Source organism: Balaenoptera acutorostrata, chromosome 3 (assembly GCF_949987535.1).
Source record: "Balaenoptera acutorostrata chromosome 3, mBalAcu1.1, whole genome shotgun sequence".
In the NCBI taxonomy this organism is placed as follows: Eukaryota; Metazoa; Chordata; class Mammalia; order Artiodactyla; family Balaenopteridae; genus Balaenoptera; species Balaenoptera acutorostrata.
In genome coordinates this window covers 35519118-35541035 of record NC_080066.1, presented here as the reverse complement: position 1 = coordinate 35541035, position 21918 = coordinate 35519118, and the positions used below count along the sequence as shown (strand labels likewise).

The following is a 21918-nucleotide window of genomic DNA, read 5'->3' as shown; positions in this document are numbered from 1 at the left end:
CATCCTGTCGACCACATTTGCTTGATTTAGCAGTCTGGTTGTTCTGTGACAAAAGGAAAAGAGGTTTGTGTGACCTAGTTTATAAGAATAAGAAATGCCCACCGATTTCTTTGTGTGTGTGTGTTTTTAATTGAAGTTATGCTGCAAGTGTTACCGACAGTAACAGAAACCACAAGATGAAAGAAAAATCTTCCTCCTTGGAAGTCAGCCTATCATTTTTCATTTTCTTTTACCATCTTTGTCCATAATAGTACATTTTGCATGGCTATTATGCATTATGGTAGAGGCAGTTTGATGTTTTGCTTTTTACATTTATTATTTGTTTTATAAACACACTTCCATTTGGCTACTTAGTATTCATAATTTTCATTTTAACCTCTGCGTAATATCCTATCAATTTGATGTGCTGTAATTTACTTCCCGTCATCCCCAAATTGGAAATTCACATTGTTTCCTGTTTGTTTACTATTAGAGAAAACATTGCTGTGGACAGCTGCTTCCTTTCCTAAATTCTGAAAAAAAATAGCATACCTTTAATTGCCAAACTTTCAGCTCTAAAGATGGTAGAATCTGCAGATCAATCTTAACTGCCTATTATGGAAGAGGAAGATATGTATATAAGAATCTGTAATGCCACGAAAGAACAGATTAGGTTCAGTAAAGCCCAAATGGTGAAGAGATTATTTTGATCTTGGGATCTCACAGAACACTTCGTGGAACGAGTTGTTTTTGAATGGTCTTTAAATGATGAAAAGGATTTGACTATAAAGCTGGGCTAAGAGTATTCTGAGTTGGAGAAACTGTGAGCTCAGAGTGGAAAAACCTCAAACGTGTCCTGTGGGCAGTGAGTGGTTTACCTTGGCTTAGAGCATAGAGTCTATGCTCTGCGCTCTAGGGTCTGGCAGTTTCAGGAGCTGGAGTAGTGGGTTCCTGCCAGGTCATAGAGGGCCTGGAGTACAGGCTGAGACATTTATAGTGTAGTCATTAAAAGTGGAGCCCTGATCAAAACCAGTTCAGGCGATTTACCTTTCTGTTGCCGCTTCTTTCCTGATGGATGCCTCTTCCCTGGTGCCTTGCGTACGGTAGGGCACACCGTGATCTTCCTTTGAGTGAGTGAACAAATGCCTGAGGTGTTATGACCAGTTGAAGGGGTATCAAAATATTCTGTCAGGGGCCACATGATCAGAAATCCTCATTGATAGGACTGCATTCATTTCTCAGTGTAACCTCAGCAGTGGAGAGGGTCCCTGAGTGCATCCAAGCATTGGACACACCTGTCATGAGCGCCAAGTGTATTTAGAAGGTTTTGTTATAGCTGTTTTCCATTGTTCAGTGATCCATCACTGTGTCCCAGTTTTAGGATTTAGTTTTAGTGGAATTAAAATGGAATGGCCCAAAATTGCATGATTAATTACTTTCAGTTCCAATTATAATTATTGATCCAAGCCTGCTGGCCTGACCCATGAGGGAGGGGGAGGAGCAGCCAGCCTCTGCAGCAGCAGTCAGGCGGCTCGTCCCTGCTGGCCCAGCTCTTCATAGTCTGCTTGCCCCAATTTACTCATTCTTTCTCCCTCCCCACCCCACTGTTTTGTATTTACTTCCATAAACCACCTTAAAACTTTCCTTAGAGTGAGGTAGAGGAGTAAATAAAGATGACTAGTTCACACATGGTAGCTATTACAGTAAGTTTTTTTTCTCATAAGAATCTCAGGCAAGTCATATATAACCTAGAGGGGATCACTAATAAAGACACTAATTCTGCTTTTTTCAAGAGCTTTTCAGACTGTACCTAAAATATGGCTTTCAGTTCTAGAAACTGCGTTCCAAAAGCAACGTAAATAAATTGTAGTCGTTCAAATAGGCAAGTGGTCAGGATGGAACAGGAAAGGAAGGTCGTGACAGAGAGAGAGGAGGTGTTCAGACTGGAGAAGAGAAGGCTGGATACTGTCTTCAAGTAGCTTAAAGGCTGGTCTGTGGACGAGGGGTTAAACCTGTCCCACAGGACAAAAACTGGGCCTAATGGTTAGAAACTTGGGGCTCAAGAATTGTCTACCAATCAGCGCTGTCCAAAGATGTAATGGCCTGCCCTGGGAGGAAGTGAGTTCTAGACGTATGCAAGCAGAATCTAAATGACTACTGTGGTAGAACTTGGCCCCTGAGTTCCCTTCTAGCCCACTGTTCTGTGATTCTCTGACTCTGAGATTTCTAGTGTGAATGACAGGGGAAATGACTTTAAAATTGAAGAGTGGAGTTGCCTTTTGCAATAGGCAATGTATTGTGTCTTAGACACGTTGAATTTAAAAGGAAGTTGCGCTGCACCGTGGAGATGCCCTGGCAGCCACAGTCCCAGTAAATGTGGGATTGGAGGTCCAGTGAGAGGGCAGGCTTAGAAATAGAGTCCCAGGAGTCCCAGACATAAAGTTAATAATTTAAACCACACAAATGAGAAATGAATGGCTTTCTGAAGGGAAAGTTTGTTTGGAGAAGAGTATGGAGCCTCAAAGAATACTCTTAGGAAGAAGTCATACCCTTTAAGAATTATTGTAGTAGACAGTAGAATGATGGATGTTAGAGGGCCAGCGGCCAAAGGAAGGTGACGCTAAGATTGGAGAGATTTGTCAGAGTGGGTGTTGATCAGTAGCTGCAGAAACCGCAGAGAAATCACAGAGAATGAGGATTGAGAAAAAGACATTTAGGATAGGAATATGAAAATTATTGTGAAATTTCAAGAAAACAGTTTTAATAGAGCTCAGGGCAACCGGTAGAGCCTGGGTGTTAAAGAAAGAGCACACGGTGAAGACGCGAGAGGCGGTCCCTTAGGGCATGTGGGGCAGGAAGCAGGGGAAACTGTGGAGGCCGGCGCGGGAGTGGGGAAGAGGACAACTGTGCCTGTCATCACTGATGGAATTTTTAATTTATTTGTTTTGATGCTAAGCCAAGAGATGCAGAAGGCCCGCCAGAGTTTTTAAGGTTTTTTTTAAAATTTTTAAGCCTTGCGACACAATGGGTTTCCTGCCATTTGTTTTCCTTTATCCTTCCTAATAACCACCACCAGGGGGAAATCTGAGTCAGAGAGAAAAGTTTGCCCTGTGTCCTCAGTGCCTAGTCTAAAAAATAAAAAATAAGTAAGGTGGGTGACATCCATACCAGATCACCACCCAGTTATTTAGGACGGAGGGCAGAGTCCAGAACTCAGTGTGGTAGTCAGAGGAGACTTGCACTCTGCTTCACTGCAATGTGTAAATCTTTAAGGATAATATATTTATAGATCAGTTACATAATTAAAATTATTTTTTCTAAGTGGAAGGTGAAAGTGGGGGCATTAATGAGTGTACCCATTAGCTAAAGCAAGTTCCTTCCAGTTGTCTGTGATCTCCAGTTTATCTCTGCAGTCTGTTCTGCTTACTAGTTGAATGGATAGTCGGAGCACCCAGAGGCAGTCATACAGAAGCCAGTCAGAGGGGAAGGGGTCTCCCTCCTGAGTGGAAGGCAGAATTGTGCCTAAAGATGAAATAAAAGTGTTAGCCAAGAGGATTTGATAGAATTCCTGTGACGTGGCAGAAAAAATTGTTACCAGACATTAAAGATTCCAGGCTATCAGTTTTCAGGGAATAAAACCCTTATATTTGTACAACTGAAATATTATCAGCTTAAAACAAATACGAGCAAGCATATATATATGTGCAGCTTTAGTTTTTAGTATAGAAATGTCATTGAGCCAGTTGATTGCTTACTAGTCCCAAATAGCCTGTCATCATGATAATTATCATCATCACATTAATAATGTCTTGAAATTATTAGAATATTTTAACATTTACAAAGCCCAGTCACACTCATCTCGTTGGATTTCAGACCCAAAGACAGCTTGTAGTGAAATTGTATCAAAAGGTCCTTTTAAAGTCTCCTGCTTCTCACACTGTGTTGAGGGGATTGTCTTTGGGTAATGCAGTTTGGGGTGATTTCACCTTTTGTTATCATTTGTTTCTAATTTTTCTATAATTGTCAACGCTTTACTGTTTAAATAAACACTTGAAAATTTCCCATGCTTTTGTAAACCAAAATTATTGGGAACAAACTTAATCATTAGTTGATTGTTACAGGGTACAGGAGTAGTCCCATATTTGTGTCGCTCAAGACATGTAACCGGTCAATGAATTTAAAAGGTGTATATGGCTTTGCAGGTCGGGTCTATGCTGTCTTGTCAAAGAGAGAAGGTCGAGTGCTACAAGAGGAAATGAAAGAGGGGACAGACATGTTCATCATCAAGGCTGTGCTGCCCGTGGCTGAAAGCTTTGGCTTTGCTGATGAAATCAGGAAGAGGACAAGTGGCCTGGCCAGCCCGCAGCTGATATTTAGCCATTGGGAGGTAAGAATCCAAATCCCCGTTCCTTCCTTTGCATCTACGGATGTGCTTCCTTATAGATGGCGCCAAGAGTAGCAGACTACTTCCCAGGCCATGTGGCCTTCCTCTGGCTCTGCTCAGTCAAATGGACAGGACAAAGCAGATGGCATTTTTCATCCAGATTGAATGAGCCTTAGGTTATATGTGCTTTGTAATACACACACACATATGTATTCTTTTTTTGTTTCATTTGATGTAAAATTTAAGACAGAACATTTAATCCCTTTTTTCCCTCCAAAGATAATGTTGTAGATAAGAAAACCACAGATATTTTGAAAGTGAAACTTTAAGGTATTGTTTTTTCTGGGGAAAAAGTACTTCTAGCATTTAAAGGCAAACAGTTATGCTTCTTACAAGGGACACCTTTAAATTATTACGTGTTACATATTCTTCAGTCCCCATTATAGAGATTCGAGGCTCCTGTGGCTTTCAAGTGTTGTGGAATAAAATGGCTCATCAGAACACTTCATTGTCAGTGTAGGGAAAGGTAGGTGAAAGGCAAACCTTATCTGTAATCAGAAATGCAAACTTAACAGGTCCACACTGCTTGGGAGAGAAGACAAGATTGTGAACACATTGTTTTTTAACTTAGGCCAAGAAAATAATAACAAGAAAGGACGGGGAGGTCAGGCCGGCCTTTGTGAACAGATCCTTAAAGGAAAGGTAGAAGCTAGCAGCTAAGGAGGAGAGAAGGACATTGGGTTGGAGGGTGCCTGTGTGAGAAGCAGTGAAGGAAAGCTGTAGGGCATGTGCAGAAAGCAATGTGTTATGTTTCAAGACAAAGCCTTAAGGCCAGGAATAGCATTTTTAAACTGTAGGTTGTAAGTTTGAAAGGTGGTTTTAAGAAAGTTCTGTTGTCACTGTTTACAGGGAACCTAAGTAACTTCACATTATTCTCTTGTACCGTGGAGGTGTATAGTTTAGTGGAAGGAGCATTGACTTTGGTGTTGAGAAGTCCTGGTTTCAAATATTAATTCTGCCACTTATTTGGACAAATTGTGGAACCTCCCTGAGTTTGTTTTGCCCCTGAGATATAAGGTATATGGAATATCTAGCCTAGTGCCTGACACTGGTAGGCCCTCCCTGGCATGAAGATTGTTTTCTTGTCAACATTCTTAGAGTCCGTGTCATGTTCCTTTTGGCTCTCTCTCAGCAATGTGGCATTGCACTCAACTTCACACAAATAATCCAGACTTTTTCCTTAAACTATTTAAACAAAGCTCATGGTTTAGGTTCAGTGCTAAGCTCTTTTTACTTCTTTCACTTTCTTTAGCCAGCTGGGTCCCTTTCTCTAGAATGCTTCCAACGAGCAGTTTAAATTTAGACAGTATAGAGGAATGGGAATAATTGAGGGAGAACTTTCTCTTTAAAATGAATGCTATAGTCAAGTGAATCTGGCAAAGTAAAGAAAGGTGACACTTCAGCAAAACTAACTTTGGACAAGGCAAATTTAATTTTAGTTGGGCAAGTTCATATCATCTAAATTGATACAAGTGAAGTTGCTAGTCCAAAACGCTCAATTGTGTCTGCTTCTCCTTAAAAAGAGAAAGTTACATTCTTAGTGCTTGATAGAACTAAAGTTAATGTTGTTCTAATTTAGGTTACATTTTTTTGGTTGTCAGTACAAACTACATTTTAACAGTGACTTACTATGAAATTTTTCTTGCATCTTTTTCTAGAAACTAAATGATGTTTTGATGGTTTTATTGGCCTATATCTGAATAGATACCATTGCTCTACTTCATTATGTAGAAAACAGTAGCACAAAACATTTATTTGTTAATGCCCACACTTATGGGTAGTAATTTCCCACTTATCCAAGCTTCTAGCTTTTTGGTTTTGGTTTTTGGCACTCAACTTTTACATAAAAACACAAACCAGTAAGTAGAAGGAATGGATTTATAAAGGCAACTTCTGAAGAACTATGTCTATAGTGTAAATATATTACTGATGTTCCTAATGAAAAACATTAGCGTTATCCCCCATGTGTTTTAGTGACCAGATGTGTGATTACAGGACAGTGCAGCTAAATGATGCTTAGAACTGAAGAGAGACTTATTCCACTTCAAAGTAATGACCTTGAGAAGTGAAACACTTTCTTCATTTGTGCTGCTGTTGCTGAAAACTGCCTTCAGAACTTGCAGCTCATGCTTCTGAATATCTTAGAGATGACAAGTCGTCCATCTCATTCAGATGGCCTTGAGAGTAGAAGGACGTGTGCTCACTCCCTCTTGGGAGAGCACTGGAATCACAACTAACTGTTGAACAGTCATCGACAGGAAGACACTGGAACTCACCAAAAAAAGATACCCCACATCCAAAAACAAAGGAGAAGCCGCAATGGGATGGTAGGAGGGGCGAAATCACAATAAAATCAAATCCCATAACCGCTGGGTGGGTGACTCAAAACGGGAGAACAATTATACCACAGAAGTCCACCCACTGCAGTGAAGGATCTGAACCCCACCTCAGGCTTCCCAACCTGGGGGTCCGGCAACGGGAGGAGGAATACCTAGAGAATCAGACTTTGAAGGCTAGCGGGATTTGATTGCAGGACTTTGACAGGACTGAGGGAAACAGAGACTCCGCTCTTGGAGGGCACACACAAAGTAGTGTGCACATCGGGACCCAAGGGAAGGAGCAGTGACCCCATAGGAGACTGAACCAGACCTACCTGCTAGTGTTGGAGGGTCTTCTGCAGAGGCGGGGGGTGGCTCTGTCTCACCATGAGGACAAGGACGCTAGCAGCAGAAGTTCTGGGAAGTACTCCTTGGCATGAGCCCTCCCAGAGTCTGCCATTAGCCCCACCAAAGAGCCCAGGTAGGCTCCAGTGTTGGGTCGCCTCAGGCCAAACAACCAACAGGGAGGGAACCCAGCCCCAGCCATCAGCAGACAAGCGGATTAAAGTTTTACTGAGCCCTGCCCACCAGAGCAACACCCAACACTACCCACCACCAGTCCCTCCCATCAGGAAACTTGCACAAGCCTTTTAGATAGCCTCATCCACCAGAGGGCAGACAGCAGAAGGAAGAAGAACTACAATGCAGCCTGTGGAACAAAAACCACATTCACAGAAAGATAGACAAGATGAAAAGGCAGAGGGCTATGTACCAGATGAAGGAGCAAGATAAAACCCGAGAAAAACAACTAAATGAAGTGGAGATAGGCAGCCTTCCAGAAAAAGAATTCAGAATAATGATAGTGAAGATGATCCAGGACCACGGAAAAATAATGGAGGCAGAGACCGAGAAGATGCAAGAAATGTTTAACAAAGACCTAGAAGAATTAAAGAACAAGCAAACAGAGATGGACAACACAATAACTGAAATGAAAAATACAGTAGAAGGAATCAATAGCAGAATAACTGAGGCAGAAGAACGGATAAGTGACCTGGAAGACAGAATGGTGGAATTCACTGCCGTGGAACACAATAAAGAAAAAAGAATGAAAAGAAATGAAGACAGCCTAAGAGACCTCTGGGACAACATTAAATGCAACAACATTCACATTATAGGGGTCCCAGAAGGAGAAGAGAGAGAGAAAGGACGTGAGAAAATATTTGAAGAAATTATAGTTGAAAACTTCCCTAACATGGGAAAGGAAATAGCCACCCAAGTCCAGGAAGCGCAGAGAGTCCCAGGCAGGATAAACTCAAGGAGAAACACACCGAGACACATAGTAATCAAATTGACAAAAATTAAAGACAAAGAAAAATTATTGAAAGCAACAAGGGAAAAACGACAAATAACATACAAGGGAACTCCCATAAGGTTAACAGCTGATTTCTCAGCAGAAACTCTGCAAGCCAGAAGGGAGTGGCATGATATATTTAAAGTGGTGAAAGGGAAGAAGCTACAGCCAAGATTACTCTACCCGGCAAGGACCTCATTCAGATTCGGTGGAGAAATCAAAAGCTTTACAGACAAGCAAAAGCTAAGAGAATTCAGCACCACCAAACCAGCTCTACAACAAATGCTAAAGGAACTTCTCTAAGTGGGAAACACAACAGAAGAAAAGGACCTACAAAAACAAACCCAAAACAATTAAGAAAATGGTAATTGGAACATACATATCGATGATTACCTTAAACGTGAATGAATTAAATGCTCCAACCAAAAGACACAGGCTTGCTGAATGTATACAAAAATAAGACCCATATATATGCTGTCTACAAGAGACCCACTTCAGACCTAGGGACACATACAGACTGAAAGTGAAGGGATGGGAAAAGATATTCCATGCAAATGGAAATCAAAAGGAAGCTGGAGTAGCAATACTCATATCAGATAAAATAGACTTGAAAATAAAGAATGTTACAAGAGACAAGGAAGGACATTACATAATGATCAAGGGATCAATCCAAGAAGAAGATATAACAATTATAAATGTATATGCACCCAACATAGGAGCACCTCAATACATAAAGCAACTGCTAACAGCTATAAAAGAGGAAATCAACAGTAACATAATAATAGTGGGGGACTTTAACATCTCACTTACACCAAGGGACAGATCATCCAGACAGAAAATTCATAAGGAAACACAAGCTTTAAATGACACAATAGACCAGATAGATTTAATTGATATTTATAAGACATTCCATCCAAAAACAGCAGATTACATATTCTTCTCAAGTGCACATGGAACATTCTCCAGGGTAGATCACATCCTGGGTCACAAATCAAGCCTCAGTAAATTTAAGAAAATTGAAATCATGTCAAGCATCTTTTCTGACCACAACACTATGAGATTAGAAATCAATTACAGGGAAAAAACCGTAAAAAACAAATACATGGAGGCTAAACAGTGCGTTACTAAATAACCAAGAGATCACTGAAGAAATCAAAGAGGAAATCAGAAAATACCTAGAGACAAATGACAATGAAAACACGACTATCCAAAACCTATGGGATGCAGCAAAAGCAGTTCTAAGAGGGAAGTTTATAGCAATACAGTCCTACCTCAAGAAACAAGAAAAATGTCAAATAAAAAAATCTAACCTTACACCTAAAGGAGCTAGAGAAAGAAGAACAAACAAAACCAAAGTTAGTAGAAGGAAAGAAATCATAAAGATCAGAGCAGAAATAAATGAAATAGAAGCAAAGAAAACAATAGCAAAGATCAATAAAACTAAAAGCTGGTTCTTTGAGAAGATAAACAAAATTGATAAACCCTTAGCCAGACTCATCAAGAAAAAGAGGGAGAGGACTCAAATCAATAAAATTAGAAATGAAAAAGGAGAAGTTACAACGGACACCGCAGAAATACAAAGCATCCTAAGAGAGTACTACAAGCAACTATGCCAATAAAATGGACAACCTGGAAGAAATGGACGAATTCTTAGAAAGGTATAACCCTCCAAGACTGAACCAGGAAGAAATAGAAAGTATGGACAGACCAATCACAAGTAATGAAATTGAAACTGTGATTAAAAATCTCCCAACAAACAAAGTCCAAGACCAGATGGCTTCACAGGTGAATTCTATCAAACATTCAGAGAAGAGCTAACACCCATCCTTCTCAAACTCTTCCAGAAATTCGCAGAGGAAGGAACACTCCCAAACTCATTCTATGAAGCCACCATCACCCTGATGCCAAAATCAGACAGAGGTACTACAAAAAAAGAAAATTACAGACCAGTATCACTGATGAATATAGATGCAAAAATCCTCAACAAAATACTAGCAAACAGAATCCAACAACACATTAAAAGAATCATACACCACGATCAAGTCGGATTTATCCCAGGGATGCAAGGATTCTTCAATATATGCAGATCAATCAATGTGATACACCATATTAACAAACTGAAGAATAAAAACCATATGATCATCTCAGTAGATGCAGAAAAAGCTTTTGACAAAATTCAGCACCCATTTAGGATAAAAACTCTCCAGAAAGTGGGCATAGAGGGAACCTACCTCAACATAATAAAGGCCGTATATGACAAACCCACAGCAAACATCATTTTCAATGGTGAAAAACTGAAAGCATTTCCTCTAAGACCAGGAACAAGACAAGGATGTCCACTCTCGCCACTATTATTCAACACAGTTTTGGAAGTCCTAGCCATGGCAATCAGAGAAGAAAAAGAAATAAAAGGAATACAGATTGGAAAAGAAGAAGTAAAACTGTCACTGTTTGCAGATGACATGATACTATACATAGAGAAACCTGAAGATGCCACCAGAAAACTACTAGAGCTAATCAATGAATGTGGTAAAGTTGCAGGATACAAAATTAATGCACAGAAATCTCTTGTATTCCTATATACTAATGATGAAACATCTGAAAGAGAAATTAAGGAAACACTCCCATTTACCATTGCAACAAAAAGAATAAAATACCTAGGAATAAAGCTACCTAGGGAGACAAAAGACCTGTATGCAGAAAACTATAAGACACTGATGAAAGAAATTAAAGATGACACCAACAGATGGAGAGATATACCCTGTTCTTGGATTGGAAGAATCAATATTGTGAAAATGACTCTACTACCAAAGCAATCTACAGGTTCAATGCAAAGCCTATCAAATTACCAGTGGCATTTTTTACAGAACTAGAACAAACAATCTTAAAATTTGTATGGCAACACAAAAGACCCTGAATAGCCAAAGCAATCTTGAGGGAAAAAAACGGATCTGGAGGAATGAGACTCCCTGACTTCAGACAATACTACAAAGCTACAATAATCAAGATAATATGGTACTGGCACAAAAACAAATATAGATCAGTGGAACAGGATAGAAAGCCCAGAGATAAACCCACATACCTATGGTCAGCTAATCTATGACAAAGGAGGCAAGGATATACAATGGAGAAAAGGCAGTCTCTTCAATAAGTGGTGCTGGGAAAACTGGACAGCTATGTGTAAAAGAATGAAATTAGAACACTCCCTAACACCATACACAAAAATAAACTCAAAATGGGTTAAAGACCTAAATATAAGACCGGACACTATAAAACTCTTAGAGGAAAACATAGGAAAAACACTCTCTGACACAAGTCACAGCAAGATCTTTTTTCATCCACCTCCTAGAGTAATGGAAATAAAAACAAAACTAAACACATAAATGGGACCTAATGAAACTTAAAAGCTTTTGCACGGCAAACTACAAACGACGAAAAGACAACCCTCAGAATGGGAGAAAATATTTGCAAACGAATCAACAGACAAAGGATTAATCTCCAGAATTTATAAACAGCTCATGCAGCTCAATATTAAAAAAACAAACAACCAGTCCAAAAATGGGCAGAAGACCTAAATAGACGTTTCTTCAAAGAAGACATACAGATGGCCAAGAAGCACATGAAAAGCTGCTCAACATCACTAATTATTAGGGAAATGCAAATAAAAACTACAATGAGGTATCACCTCACACCAGTTAGAATGGGCATCATCAGAAAATCTACAAACAACAAATGCTGGAGAGGGTGTGGAAAAAAGGAAACCCTCTTGCGCTGTTGGTGGGAAAGTAAATTGATACAGCCACCAGGAAGAACAGTATGGACGTTCCTTAAAAAACTAAAAATAGAATTACCATATGACCCAGAAATCCCACTACTGGGCATATACCCAGAGAAAACCATAGTTCAAAAACACACGTGCACCCCAATGTTCATTGCAGCACTATTTACAATAGCCAGGTCATGAAAGCAACCTAAATGCCCATCGACAGACGAATGGATAAAGAAGATGTGGTACATATATACGGTGGAATATTACTCAGCCATAAAAAGGAACGAAATTGGGTCATTTGTAGAGACGTGGATGGATCTAGAGATCGTAATACAGAGTGAAGTAAGTCAGAAAGAGAAAAACAAATATATTAATGATATATGTGGAACCTAGAAAAATGGTACAGATGAACCGGTTTACAGGGCAGAAATAGAGACACAGATGTAGAGAACAAACGTATGGACACCAAGGGGGGGAAAGTGGCGGGGGGTGGGTGGTGGTGGTGGGATGAATTGGGAGATTGTGATTGTCATGTATACAGTGATGTGTATAAGATGGATAACTAATAAGAACCTGCTGTATAAAAAATAAATAAATAAAATAAAATTCAAAAAAGAAAAAAAATGTCCTTGATCAGCACTGGTTCAGAAAACTGGGTTTTACTATGTTTGGTCAGAACAAAGAGTGTGTAGGTTAAGTGATCCCTGGGATTCTCTGTAAATACAGATCTAAAACATATTCAGAGCTCTTGTAATGGCATCATTTTTGAAAGAATTATATATTTGAATTCACTTATTCTATTGTTTGTTTAAAATACCTCATCATTTTATTTTTTTATATATAAATTTATTTATTTATTTATTTTAATTTTTGGCTGTGTGGGGTCTTCGTGGCTGCGTTGGGTCTTTGTTGCTGCTCCCAGGCTCTCTCTAGTTGCGGCGAGCCGGGGCTGCTCTTTGTTGCGGTGCGCAGGCTTCTCATTGCGGTGGCTTCTCTTGTTGCGGAGCACGGGCTCTAGGCGCACGGGCTTCAGTAGTTGTGGCTTGCCGGCTCTAGAGCACAGGCTCAGTAGTTGTGGTGCATGGGCTTAGTTGCTCTGCGGCATGTGGGATCTTCCCGGATCAGGGCTCGAACCCATGTCCCCAGCATTGGCAGGCGGATTCTTAACCACTGCGCAACCAGAGAAGTCCCCTCATCATTTTGTAGTCACCCTTGTCCTTGAAAGTGACTTTATAAAGCACATTTTTTTAAAGATCTATAAATTAAACTTCTCATCATTTCCCAATTGTCAGCTATATATCTGGAAACAGATAAGGCTGCTCTATCAAAAGGATCTCAAAGTAGAGTGGCTCAAATTCAGCAGAAGATTCTCTTTTGAGTCTCAGGAGGCAGTCCAGGGCTGGTGTGCGGCTCACTGTGGAAGGAACCCAGGCTTCTGCTACTTTGCTGCCTTTCTCAACACTTGGCTTCCACCGATGGTCCAGAGTGGCTGTTTCACCTGCTACTGTCACCTCTGCATACCGGCCATTAAGAATAGGCAATGGGAAGAGGGCATAGTCCTGTTAAGAGGATGCTGCCCAGTCCATTGCCCAGAACACATCATCCCGCCACATCTAACAAGGCTCCATCTGACAAGGAGGCTGGACAATGCAGTCTTTAACTCACTCAGGAGTCAGCAAGCTATGACCCATTACCTGTTTTGGTAAATAAAATATACTCAGATATAGCCATACCCATTCATTTACATATTTTATATGGCTGCTTTCAAGCAGACTTGAGTAGTTACAACAGAGACCGTGTGGCCCACAGTCTAAAATATTTACTGTCTTGAGCTTTATAGAAAATGTGTGCCTACCTACCCCTCCCCCCAGAACCTAGGTCATCTGTATGCCCACCTGAAATACTAATACCAAAGGAAAAGAGGATAATAAGTATTTAGGAACAGTTAATATAAAGCAGCAAAGTTTTACAAAACAGGCAGTTTTTGTCAATGTGAAAGCCATGATGGTTTTTCAGTCTCCTTTGTCTCTCAAAATTAAAAAAAAAAAAGGGCAGGGGGGCTGAAAGATAATCTGACATACTTAATAGTAGTTTTTAAAAAATATTAGTTTTTGACTTAGTTACAGCTTATCATTACAAATCTGCCCTTTAATAAATAACTTGAGAGAAAAATGTAGTCAAGGAAAGTTTGCTCCAGTTTTATACCATCCTTCTGTCATCCCCTTGCCACCTGTCATGGTCCTGTTCCCAAAAGCTTCAAATCTTTTGAAAGTCTAGAAAACTACATTATAATTAAGTGTCATTGATCTGATCTTTTCTGGCTGTCTCAGTTTTTCCCCCATAGTTAGGTTTAGAAATAACACAGTTGTTGAGATCTGGCTTCTCACTCCAAGGCACTTTTTTTCATTTGTATTCTACTACACCATATAATTTACAATCAAGAGCTTTTGAGAGAAAGTGCTTCAAAAAATAGAGAAAATAAAATTACAGGCATTTTCCATGAGGAAACCTTTGAAGTCAGCAATCTCATAATTTCTCTTTCTATGTTTTACCCTTCTATGAAAAAGGAAGAAAAGGAGCTAATAACAGACACAGGAGGAAAAATATTACCAGCCAGTGCTGATCTACATGTATGTCAGCATAACCTCAAGACTCGCTGTTTAATACTGAGATTAGCCCTGAGGGGTGGGCTAAAGTTCACGTTAGGGTAAGGAAGAAGCGATCACAATCACACGGAAGAAGTGTATTTTGGACATGGTGTTTGCCACCTGCTAGCCATAACCATAGGGAAAATTGGACAAAGTATTGAAACAGAGCTCCCAAAGCTTTTTTCTTCTAGGCTTTTTTTTTTTTTTTTGTAGTAATGCTCAGGGCAACAGCTAGCACTTGGGTGCCTTTCTTCCTGTGAGTTAGAAAATGGCATCCTCTTTAGGCTGTGGAGTTGCCAAAAAAACATTCTCACTGTAGGCACATGAATTCTGGGTGAGCCAGTTAGAAGAAAGCATCTTTTCTTCCAAACTGATAGCAAGCTCTGCTCTGTCGCCTCAAGGATGCCTTTCTGTGGAGCAAGACCTGGACAGCCTTTGGGGTTGCCTTGTCATTACCACACTGGAAAAATTCAAAATGACCCTAACACGGTCAGGTGGGACTGGACCAGGCTAGTCACTTTCTGGTAAAGTGTACCCCATTGCCCCTTTTCTGAGAGTTTGTTTGGCATGTTGAGGCAAGAAGCTTCCAGATGTCCACACAGATACAGGAGGAGTGAAGGTGAAAACAGCAGCTGGCCGTGCTGGACAGAAGAGGTGTGGGCAGTGGGCCCACATCGGGTCGAGTCCCCCGGGCAGCTGGAGATGGGCACAGAAAGCAGCCCTGGCGGCTCGGGAAACAAACTGAGCAAACCTCAGAAATATACGCTGAGGGCCCAGGCAAAACTGGACCCTTCTGAAGCTCTGAAGTTACATTTTTGAAAAGAGGACACTCTGGTCTTCAGTTGGCCAGTCTGAGTCTGATATCTCCCAACTAACACCTCACTTATTTCTCTTTATAAAATTTGTCACTTTTTTTTAACAGGATTAAAGATGTATTCACTGCTACCACTGAGACCTGCTAAGAACATGCGGCTTCTTTATATTCTATGATGGGTTTATCATCCAACTAGTTAGAGGAGGGCACTGAAAACTGGCTTAAAACTAGTCTCCTACAAGCATAGTCTTTGTGGATGACTGCCCACGTAAATGTTCCATTTCCTGACTTTCTTCTTCCCCTCTCTAAGCAAGAGGGGGCCTTCTGTGGAAAGGGGGAGGGGAGCCTCAGCTTCAACACAGGACCCGAGATCCTCAGTGGCTTTGGCCAGGACATGGCTCGACTGGTCCAGTCCCATCTCGCTGCTGGGGCCAGTATTCCAGTTTCAGGAATCTCTCCTACCAACCACTTGTCTCTAGCCACAAAACCCCCACCTGCAACTGCCTTTGTCCTGCCCCCGGGCTTCCACCAGCCTCTCGTCACCTTTGAATCCACTCACCAGTGCGTGGGAACTTCCAGATCAGCAGTATCACCCCACTACTCTGGTACCTTGTCAGATTAGACTTGGATGTGGCAGGGCCCCAGCAACCTGCTAACACTTGGCTAATGGCCCCTTGGAGATTTTGCTTATCCTCTGTAGACGTATACCCTGATGACACTTGAGTCCTCATACCTAGCATGTCATCTTTCTTCAGCCTGAGGGCACTGGTCTGTGCTTTGACACACTTAGGAGGTTGTGACATGTGGTTGTGGCTGGGGGTGGGGGAGGAGAGTGGCAGACAGGGTCCCCAGAGGTGACTGTGGAAGCAAAGGGATTCATCTCCCGGGGACAGAATGCAGGAGCAGTTCTTTGAGTGGGTCTGTTTTTCCAGCCACAATAGGCTGGTGGTTCATAAAAGTACACAGAGACACTGCCCAGTTTCCAGACTCTCCCCTTCCACTTCCATTCAACTGTGCTTTACACCTGTAGCCCTAGTCTTGAATTCAGCAGTGTCAGAGAGAGTGGTGATGTGCTTTTACTACATCCCTGGCATGACTTTACATAAATTGATGATCTCATTTAGTCCTCATACAATCATAGGAGATTAGGACTTTTAATATTACAGCTTTACAAACGAGAGACCTAAGGCACAAGATGCCTTTAAGTAACTTGCCCCAGTCATGCAGATCTGACTTCAGCACCAGCACCGTCAACCCCTGCGTTACATTCGCTCCAGCCTCCGCGCCTGCCTTGGAATTAGAGATGTGCCAAGCCCTTCCTGGGTCTGGGCTTACACACAGACTCCCCTACCAGCCCCGGGTGACCGTCAGTCTGCATTCCGTGTCTGTGATTGATCTATTCTGGACGTTTTATACAAACAGAATCATATACTATGTAACCTTCTGTGCCTGGCTTCTTCCACTTAGCATACTGTTTTGGAGGTACATCCACATTTAGCATGTATCAGTATTCTTTGTATGGCTGTGTAACATTCCATTGTATGTATTATATACCATAGTTTGTTCGTCCATTGATGGACATTTAGGCTTTTCCACCTTTTGGCTGTTGTGAAGAGTGCTGCTATGTTCTTGCATGTATATGTATTGATACTTACTTGAGTTCCTATTTTCAGTCCTTTGGGGTATATACCTATGGGTAGAATTGCAGAGTCGTATGATAATTCTGCGTTTAACTTTTTGAGAAACCGCCAGACTTTTCCACAGTGGCTGTAGCATCTTACATTCTTATCAGCAATGCACGAGGCTTCTGGTCTCTCCACATCCTCACCAACACTTTTTTTCCTTTTTTTTTTTTTTTTTTTTTAAATAATAGTCATCCCAGTGGGTGTGAAGTGGTACCTCACTGTGGTTTTGATTTGAATTTCCTTCATGACTGATAACGTTGAGCGTCTTTTCAATTGCTTGTTGGCCATTCGTATATCTTTTTTGGAGAAATGTCTGTTCAAGTCCTTTGCCCATTTTTTATCGGGTTGTTTGGGATTTTTTGTTGTTGAGTTCTAAGAGTTCTTTATATATTCTGAATATCAAATCTGTCTTTTTAATTTACTTATTCTCCCTTCAGGAGTTTTCTGTTTAACCTACCCACTGAGTTTCTTTGTGTTTTTTTAAATTTTAATGTCTAAAATTTTAATTTCTGGGATTTCTAGTTCTTTCTTTTTCACAACTGCCTAATGTGTTATGGATGCTATTCCCCACCTCCGTCTCCTTTATTTCTTGGAGGATTTTTAAATGAACTCTCTAGAATTTTCTCTTCAGATTACCTTATTATCTCTATTTGATTATTCATTCTCCCTTTTGTTGAGTCTGGCACCTGTCTTTCATGGTGCTGGATTTCCTTTTGTCTTCTATATATCTTACTGGCAGGGTCATTCTCAGCAGGAATTCTCTCCTCCTCTGTCCTCCTGAGTGCCATAGCTCTCACTGTAGCATTTGCAGTGGCTCAGCTTGGTGCCTTCACCAATGTGGATGGTGCAGGACAACAGACTCAGCACGGGCCGAGTCTGCTTCAGAAGGTGACGGCTTTTATCTTATGACCTGCAACTCATTTTCAGCCACAGCCCTGGGTAGACATGGTTATTCCAGCTCCAGAGAAGAGTGGATGGTTCTGGTCCCCACACACCTGGTTTATGTGGCTTTGGGCCCATCCTAAGTGGGCAGTGAAAGCCTGGCCCTCCTGGTTCACAGCTCGCTTGGCTCCCTATGGGAAGTGGATGGGGCTTTTGCCCTCACGTATTACTGTGGGCTCTCTTCTCTCCCTCCAAGAACCTCTCCCTTCCTGGTCCACAGAAATTTCCTTTTCTTGTGTTGAAGAGTGACTATTATAAAATAAATTTTTCTTTCATTTCTGCATTTTAAATGGAAAAGTGTTGGGATTTGAGACCGCTTGAGAAATACCACCTCTTTCCTCCCAATTGAGAAATAAGAAAAAACAACAAAAAGAACAAGGCATGTAAAAGTCAGAATCTCACTGTTATTACTGATGAAGCTGATCTTGTGGAATGTGGTCTTCATCTGTAGGCAATACTGAGCTCCTAATACTGCACTGAATTTTGGAGCAAAAAGCTCAGAATAATCAAGAATGGACTTAACATGTGTTGGTCTTTGCTGAGGACAAAGGCAAAATTAGTGAAGTGACACTGATACCCAGGTATATCCTAGTGAAAGGGAGAGTTTTTTCTATTATATTATTCAGAATTAATAGTTTTCTTACTTAGTGTTATGTAAAGGCTCTAGGAGTAAAGAATAATATGTTTGTTACAAGTTTTGTTGAATCTACTTCCATTTGTTCATACTGCCTGTGATCCTTCATATTTGTTTATTACCATTTCTAGCAAGCTTAACTCTTCATTGCTTCACTTTTATTCTTAAGCTAAGACTGTACGAATTGGCATTTGAAATGAAAGTATACTTGTCTAATCTAGCACATTCTGTCACCTTCTTTTACAAGATCATTCCCAGTGACCCCTTCTGGGTACCAACCACTGAGGAGGAGTATTTGCACTTTGGGGAAAAGGCTGATTCTGAGAACCAGGCCCGGAAGTACATGAATGCGGTACGAAAGCGGAAGGGTCTTTATGTGGAAGAGAAGATTGTGGAGCACGCAGAAAAGCAGAGAACCCTCAGCAAAAATAAGTAACTACTACTGTTGGCAGATTCTTCTCTTTGTAATAAGTTAGGAAGTATCACCCAGGCTTCGATACTGGGAAAATTTCTTTATGCTGCATCATCTCTGTGCATTCACTTTCAATAAAGCTGATCCATATCATATTTTAAAGAGGGCGTTCCAAAATGTTTTTGTAATTGATTCTGGTACAAGGCAAGAAGTTATAAATATTGCAGTGGTGCCTTCTTCCTACCCTACGTATAACCCCTTGGCAGCGAGACTCGTGCTGTGATGAGGGCAACCTGCTAAGTGCCGGGGGCAGGGTGTGCAGATCCCCCAGTGGGCTGGGTCCTCTACACTGAGCACCCACCCCTCTGCCTGTCATCAGGGTTTTGCACTTCTGATTACATCCTCCACCTAAACATATTTCATATTTAATCATTGAATCACAGCATTTAACATCATTTGGAGAGACCGCATACTCGAGAGACCAGCTACCTTTAGGTTAGTTAAACCAAGTCACTGATTCATCTTACGGTTTATTTGTGTAGCAAAACAATGTAATGGTCAACTGTTAGCCTTTAAACCTTCTGTTTTTACACTCCCTCATAAATTGCATCACTCATATTTAAATAAATGTTAATTAAAGTTGTGCCCTATACCTTTTTCTTTTTTTTAAAAAAAAGGTAAATTTCTATAATTCTCTTGGCTGTTTCCTCTTAGCCTTACTGAAGGGATATTAGCTAATATGATGAGATTATTGCCTTGATTGTAAATACTTTCCCTAAATCTCCTCAGTTGCCTCATTCAGGGAGATCCCCATATAAGGCACAAATGCAATCCAGTCAAAAATAGATTTTGTAATTTTTGATGTTGTGCTGATACCTTTTATAGCCACTTAAAAGAAGGATTCTTTTTCAAAACACCTAAAATTATCAGACCAGGCTTGAAATGCTATTAATGGTTTTTTGTTTGTTTGTTGTTGTTGTTTTTAATAAACTATGTCATTCTTAATACCAGAGCCCTGGCATATCTGGTCAAGTCTAATTGACCCAGACTTTGGGGAAAATGTAGCTAGATAATTCACTGTCTAAGTGGAACAGATACTGATATCTGAATTAATTTAGGAGAGTTATACCACGTATTGGTTTATCTGAAAATTTTGATAACACAGGAAAAGCTAGCACATCGATTTATAGCATTTGTAAATAATATCATTCAAACTGCCAGATGGGCTATAAAAAGTATTCTTAGACTATACACTTTATCAGCAAATGCTACATTTAATAGAGAAAAGAGGCATAACCCAGAAAGAGAGCTCTTTCTGCATTCTCTTGGGCTCTGCCAGATGTGCTGGTGTGGGGAAGTGGCGTGTCAAGTTGATAGATTGCCTCTCTTCCTTCTCCACGTTTGGGGAGACAACAACAAGCAGAAATGACCACGAGCGGGCAGGCCAAGGGCTATAGCTAATCTGCCATGCGAGTAATCTGCTGTGGTGTGTTATTGGTGACGGGGCCCCAGCCATGGATACCCCGTCCACGTGTGACAGCATAGTGAGACTGTGTCTCTACTTCGTGTCCCCGTGGCACGCTCAGGCCCTAGCCTCAGTGTACTGAATTCAGTGGAAGTGAACCAAGGAGTTATCAGTCCCAAAGTGGGATGGGGGTGTTCCTGTTCTCACATAGGGATCCGTTTCTGGCAGTCGTTTACAGACAGGCCTCAGGGGCAGTGAGGGAGCCACAAAACCAAGACCCTCACTCCCGGAGGATTCTTGGCGTTGAGGTCCTGAGGTCTCAGAGGACAGGCATAGGCAACATCAACATAATGCCTTTTCCAAGGCAATCCCAGGGCACAGGTGGGCCAGGGGCGGGGAGTCTGGAAGGGGCAGAGTTTTCATAGACTTGAGGGGAAATATCCGTCTCCTATTATGACCCTGGGTGTATGGGGTGGGGGTGTGTGGTGTGTGTGTGTGTGTGTGTCCGTGTCTGTGTCTGTGTAGAGAGAGAGAGAGAATTACTGGATCCTCACACGTGTTCTATGGGAATAGGAGTAGGAAATCATTACGGCCTCGTAGAAGTTACATTCACAACCCATGGTCCCATATCTCATTTAGTTGCACCTCTGGGTAAGCCCTGCTCTGAGTACTTCACAAAAGGATTCCAGGGACTGTTGCCTGATTTGTGTTAGGTCAGGGAAATCATCAACAGAAGCTGAATCTTCACTATAGCAGAGGACGAGGGGAGGATTTGGGGCATCTTTATATTTATGACATTTATATTCTGTGCCTCACACTTAGGTAAAGCTACCAGTGTCCAAGATTCAAAATCATTATCTATATGGCTCAGATTTATGGCTGGTAAGTTTGGAAAAATCATTGATTTCAGAAATTAGATTAAAAAAATTAGATTAACCTGTGCTCTTGGAACTGCGAATAGGGAACTGGATAAGAAATATCCCTTCTCTCCTGTCTTACAACAACAAATAAGGCGCAGAGCCATAGAAGCCTTGTCCCGGAGCCAAAGCCCTCCAGGTGAATAGATTATTAAATCCCGGAATTAGAAGCTGTGCCATTGTGAAGCAGTCCAAGTAATCCTTTCTTTTTAAGGCAAAGAGCACTTTAAACTGCCTAAGCTAGAAAAAAATGATAAAATTAATAATAAAAGCCAAGAATTTAGATCAGATTCTAAAAACAGGATTATGAATGTCAACCTAAAAACATAAACCAGACCACGGGAGTAAGAAGACTTTTCCTTTGATCCTGTTCCATAGACAGAACCCGCGGCACAGAGAGCATCTTCTCGCAATTTAGGAATGAGCGGTGGGGAGGCTTCTCACCCTGTGGCGTGTCTGCCCTGCAGGGAACGAGCAGAGCCATACGCCGCAGACTCCAGGGAAGCAAGGGAGCACCGACCAGAGGAGACGGGAGGCAGG

At 41.2% G+C, this 21918-nt stretch overlaps 1 protein-coding gene across 1 annotated transcript in view; it reads left to right on the top strand.

Moving 5' to 3' along the window:
• Positions 1–19158, top strand: part of EFL1 (elongation factor like GTPase 1) — a 135225-nt gene extending 116067 nt beyond the window's left edge. Inside the window, exons 19-20 of the mRNA XM_057543843.1 lie at positions 4182–4366; positions 18832–19158. Of these exons, the coding sequence (XP_057399826.1) occupies positions 4182–4366; positions 18832–19020 (374 nt within the window). The 3' untranslated portion in view covers positions 19021–19158. The remainder of the gene's footprint in view (positions 1–4181; positions 4367–18831) is intronic.
• Positions 19159–21918: the final 2760 nt, after the last annotated feature.